Here is a 5480-nt window from a genome sequence, read left to right as displayed (position 1 = left end):
CCTGAGTCCGCAGGTTCGAGACCCGCCTGGGCAACTTGGCGAGACCTCATCTCTACAATAAATCAAAAATTAGCTGGGCATGGTAGCACGCGCCTATAGTTCCAGCTACTTGGAAGGCTGAGGCGGAAGGATCGCCGGAGCCCAGCAGGTCGAGGCTGCAGTGGCCGGGAGCAGCCACTGCACTCGAGTCTGGGTGACAGAGGGAGACTCCAACTAAAAAAAAAAAAAAAAAAAAAAAAATGAAGAAACAAATGAAATCACTCATATATTTTATTTAAACTCACAAATCCAAAATATTATTTGAACATGGAGTCAGTATTTTAATTAATTAATTAATTAACTAATTTTTATTTGTAAAATAGAGATGGAATCTTGTTATGCTGCCGAGGCTGGCCTCAAATTCCTGGGCTCAAGTAGTTCTCCGAACTCAATCTCCCAAAGTGCTGGGATTACAGGTGTGAGCCACCACACATAGCCATAGTCAATTTTTTAACATTGTGATATTTTACTTTTTTTCCCTTTATGCAAAGCATTCAAAATCTGGGGTGTATTTTAGGCTGACAACACCTCTCAATTCGAACTAACCACATTTTGTGTACTCACTAGCCTGTGGCTAATTGAACAGCACAGGTAGGCCTGTATATGATAAATAGCGTGCTCCTGATACACAATGTTGCCAGAAATTCATCTTGGACTTTTGAGAGGTAGAAAATAAATTCTTACTTTATATTATTAAAACAGAAAATATGTAAGTGTTTCATATTGTACTCCAAATAAGTAAAAATGTATCCCACTTACAAAAGTAATGCTGTTATTTTACAGAGAAGAGTGCACTGGGAAGTATCAAAGAAGGAATCTTGAAAATCAAAGAAGAACCATCCAAAATACTGTCTGGAAATAAGTTTCAAGATCGATATTTTGTTTTACGAGATGGCTTTCTTTTTCTTTACAAGGATATGAAGGTATGGTGTGAATGTGTATGTGTTTTTATTTGTGTGGATATTAATATTCTTATTTTGTACCACTCTCAGTCCTCTCTTGGAATTTACTGCCTGTCATATATAAAATGCAGAGTAAACTGACAATTTCTTTCAGACTCTGGGATATGATATTATGCATTCAGTAACAGTGAAGAACATAACAGCCTTTCTAAGCACCTCAAATTTTTAGGACAGAGAATGACTAATGCCTTGATGAAAAGTCTAATATGTGCTATATAAACTAGCATATACATCAGCATCTCAGTCAATAAAACTAAGAGAAATGTATCATACCCTAAGGTAAAAGAGGATGCGGTTAGCTAATAGAGATTAATAAAAGGTGGAATAAGGGCCATTGCCTTACTAGACTGGTGTGGCCCTTACTCTTGGACCAATGGCCGCCGCCATGTTTCCTGACTTTGGTCCCCTCTCCTACTTTGGGGATGTGAATCTCCTCTTTTTTTCTCTCTCTCTTACTTTCTAAATAAACTATGTTTTTTAATATTAGAAAAAGGTAGCCAGGTTCGGTGGCTCAGCCTGTAATCCCACGCCTTGGGAGGCTGAGTTGCGTGAATTGCCTGAGCCTACGGGTTCGAGACCCGCCTGGGAAAGTTGACGACACCTCATCTCTACAATAAATCAAAAAATTAGCTGGGCGTGGTAGCGCATGCCTGTAGTTCCAACTACTTGGAAGGCTGAGGCGGAAGGATCGCTGGAGCCCAGCAGGTTGAGGTTGCGGTGGCCGGGAGCAGCCACTACACTCCAGTCTGGGTGACAGAGTGAGACTCCAACTCAAAAAAAAATTTTTTTAAATTTTAAAAAGGTAGAATAAAATGGCAAAATGGCAAAACCCAAAAGTTAAAATCAATCTTATTAATATCTTTCTTATACATTTGAATGAATTGACTAATGCAATATCATATTTATTAATGGGATCTCATTGATATATTAGCTATAACTTAATTCCCTTAAAGCTTGTATTTAATAATTGTGGAATGGAGAAGACAACTAGAGCTTTTTAAAAAAAGAGGGAGTAGATAAAATGATGTCACCATAAGAATATTGAACTTAACGTCAGAAGATGTGATCTCTGCTAAGAGTTGGTTGCATGAATAAGTAACTTACCCTCTCAACCTCAATTTCTGAACCTGTAACGTGATAATGATATATGAGTCCTGCATGCCAGATTGTCTTAATACTTAAATAAGTAGATATGTAAAAGTTCTTTTTAAAGTGTGAGACATTTCATAAGTAAGTATAGTAATAATAGCATGCACATCAAGAGATACCACCAAGCGTATGAATAGGCAAATCTCATACTGAGAAAATGTATAAATAATAGTAGATGTATCTGAAAAAGGGCTTGTGTCAAGAATTTAGAGAACTCTTTCAAATCAACAAAAAGAAACATAACCCAATAAAAATTGGGGCAAAAGATTGTACAGATAATACTTGTAGGAAGATGTAGAAATGGCCAATAAGCCATTGAACCCAAAGTGCTCGCTATCATTAGTCATCAGGAAATTCAAATTAAAACCACCAGATATTATTTTACACTCCTTAGTATGACTAACATTATAAGAGTGACAGCATCCAATGTAGATAAGGACATAGATTAACTAGAACTCTCATAAATTGTTGTTGGAAGACTAAAATTACATTACAATTACGCTGTAAAACTGCCTGGAAGTTTTTGAATCAAGTTCTTCATACATCTACCCCATTTCCCAGCAATTGTATTCCAAGGTATTATTTTCACGAATGCACTTGTACAGGAATGTTTATGAGCAGATTTGTTAATGAATGCTAATACCTGGGAACATCCCAATGTCTATCAATAGAAGAATGTTATATTCGTACAATGGAATACTACTCAGCAGTAAACATGAATGAATATTAACATGTGCAACAACACTGGCAAATCTTTAAAATCTTGTGAAACAAAAGAAGCTTGGCATAAAATAGTACCATATGAGTCTGTTCGTAAGACTAAGAACAAGCAAAAGCATTCTATGGTGATCGAAATCAGAAAGTGTTTGCCTAGGTTGGAGAGAAAGATTGCTGCTGAGTTCAGGGGTGCTTTCTAGGTAGAAATGCTGATTATCCTGTCTTGGGTGGTGATCACCTATTTTATATGGTGACATCTCTACTTCTTTAAGGTTCAAGTAGTAGCAAGGCAGTTATTTTAAATGTGGAACAGCAGTCAGCAGGACCTGGAGAATACTTTTTTAAACTGAATTATAAAATTCACTTGAGTAAGCATTGCTTTTATACTTTAAGTTAATAATACTTTACTGTGTTCTGTTGTGGAGATGTACAAAGAAAGAACAGACTATAACATCTGTTAATACGTTATGTGAAGAAAGGATTGTAAGGCAGCTTTCCAAAGCTGTGACTAGAGGTTTTTGTGACTTCTTTTCAGCTCTCTATATGCTTTAACTACTTTCCCTGTATATTCCTCCAGCAGGGAAGCCTCCATGTGGGTATAAATAAATCATAGTAGCATTTATACAGTGTGTATCCGTCACACGCTTGCTTTCCTTAAGAACAATAGAATGTTCAGGCAGGAGACTAACAGAATAGCCTTGAATTCTATGACTTTTATCAGAGATTTGTATTATATAACTTACTTGAATTCCCGCCTTATTATTTCACCTGACAAACCCAGAAGGGACTCTCTCTGTATATCAACTGATTATTACAATTTATTATTGTTCTTCAGGTTTTTTTGTTTTGTTTTTTTGTTTTGTTTTGTTTTAGTTAGGGTCTTACTCTGTCACCCAGGTTGGGGTGCAGTGGCACCATCATGGCTCACTGCAGCCTCCAACTCTTGGGCTCAGGCAATCCTTATGCCCTGGCCTCCCAAGTAGCTGGAATTACAGGTGTGAGCCACCATGCCCAGCCTTTATTCTTCAATTTTATCAGTAGAGGAATAATAATAGGGTTGGTAGAAATAGGCACATAAGTATTTGGGGTTACATGAATGGAACGCCTCACATATTAAGCTTTGTGAGCTTTAGGTCTGTGTTCATGAAATAAAAATCTCGACGTAACAGCTTATTAGTCTTACCATCTAGACTGAATCTGATTTAATTTTGTTTGATTTTCTGCTGTGGGCCACCCATCTTGGTCTTCAAAGGACTGGTTTTCTTGTTATTTTCCGTATATATAATATGTTGGTTAAGGATCACTTTTGCAGTTGGCTATCTGCCCAGAATGCTTAAAAGTCAATCTGAACTCTCTAGTCCGGTCAAGGAACTGACACCTTCCATTGTATTACAACAGAAGAGTGCTAAAAACAACTCATAGTTAGTAGTGGTAATGGCCGTGCAGTCATAATAGCAGCAACTAACGTTCATGTAGTTACTGTATACGAGGCAGTGTTTCCTACATTTCACTTGGGTTATCTCATTTTATTTTTACAGTAGTTCCATGCAATTGGCACTATTATTATTCCCACTTTGCAAATGAAGAAATACAGCCACAAAGGTATCACACAACTTGTCCAAATTCACATACACAGTACGTGACGGAGTCAGGATGTTCTTCCCCAGACAGCTGACTCACAAGGCTTGATGCAGAATCTTACTAAAGAAGCTGTAAGCCGGGCTCGGTGACTTAGCCTGTGATCCCACGCTCTGGGAGGCTGAAGTGAGTGGATTGCCCGAGCCCGCGGGTTCAGGACCCGCCTGGGCAACTTGACGAGACCTCATCTCTACAATAAATCCAAAGAAGCTGTAAAAATTGGCATTATGATAGCTTAGTGTTTTTGCTGTCCGAATTTTATTTCTAGAGAATAAATCCTTTTCATTAAATAGTACCAAATGTTTAAATGTGGAAATACATACAGTTCAGTTTTTTGTGTTTTCCCTTAAGCAGATGTGCACTTTAATGTGTGTCGCAGGGAAGCCTATTCATGGAGAAGTGTTTCTTACAAAGGGAATTTCATTGTGAGATGAGGAATCTCCTATCGCTTAACAGAATAAGTTTTGCTTTAAGGACTTGTATCTTTTCATTATTATTATTATTATTTAATTTTTATTGTAGAGATGAGGTCTCGCCAAGTTGCCCAGGCTGGTCTCGAACCCGTGGGCTCAGGCAATCCACTCACCTCCACCTCCCCAAGTGCTGGGATTACAGGTTGAGCCACTGAGCCCGATAAGGATTTGTATCTTTTTGAAAGGATCCTCTTGCTCAACCTAAGAAAATTTGTGTAAACTGGTAGGCTGTGATAGTGTCAAGAGCTTGTTTAACAACAGTTTTTTTTTTAAGGACACTGGATGCATTAAAAAAAGTTTGTGGAGTAATTATCTAGTTATTAAGTGTTTGAAAGTTACATTTGTATATCTTTCAGAATAAATTAATGTGACTGATACTTTAATTTGTACATTAAGAAAAGCAAATGAGGCCAGGCTCGGTGGCTCAGCCTGTAATCCCGCGCCTTTGGGAGGCTGAGGTGAGTGGATTGCCTGAGCCTGTGGGTTCGAGACCCTCCTGGAC

The 5480-nt window shown here is 38.0% G+C and overlaps 1 protein-coding gene across 1 annotated transcript in view; it reads left to right on the top strand.

Annotated features, from left to right (window-relative positions):
• LOC103258278 (arf-GAP with Rho-GAP domain, ANK repeat and PH domain-containing protein 2-like) overlaps nt 1-5480 on the top strand; it is a gene marked incomplete at its 5' end in the record, with an annotated part of 65167 nt that overhangs the window by 33785 nt on the left and 25902 nt on the right. Inside the window, one exon of the mRNA XM_008055956.1 lies at nt 823-962. Within this exon, the coding sequence (XP_008054147.1) occupies nt 823-962 (140 nt within the window). The remainder of the gene's footprint in view (nt 1-822; nt 963-5480) is intronic.

This window comes from Carlito syrichta, unplaced genomic scaffold (assembly GCF_000164805.1).
Source record: "Carlito syrichta isolate Samal-C Ts95f unplaced genomic scaffold, Tarsius_syrichta-2.0.1 Scaffold302049, whole genome shotgun sequence".
Taxonomy (NCBI): Eukaryota; Metazoa; Chordata; class Mammalia; order Primates; family Tarsiidae; genus Carlito; species Carlito syrichta.
This window is presented reverse-complemented; position numbering and strand designations above follow the sequence as displayed.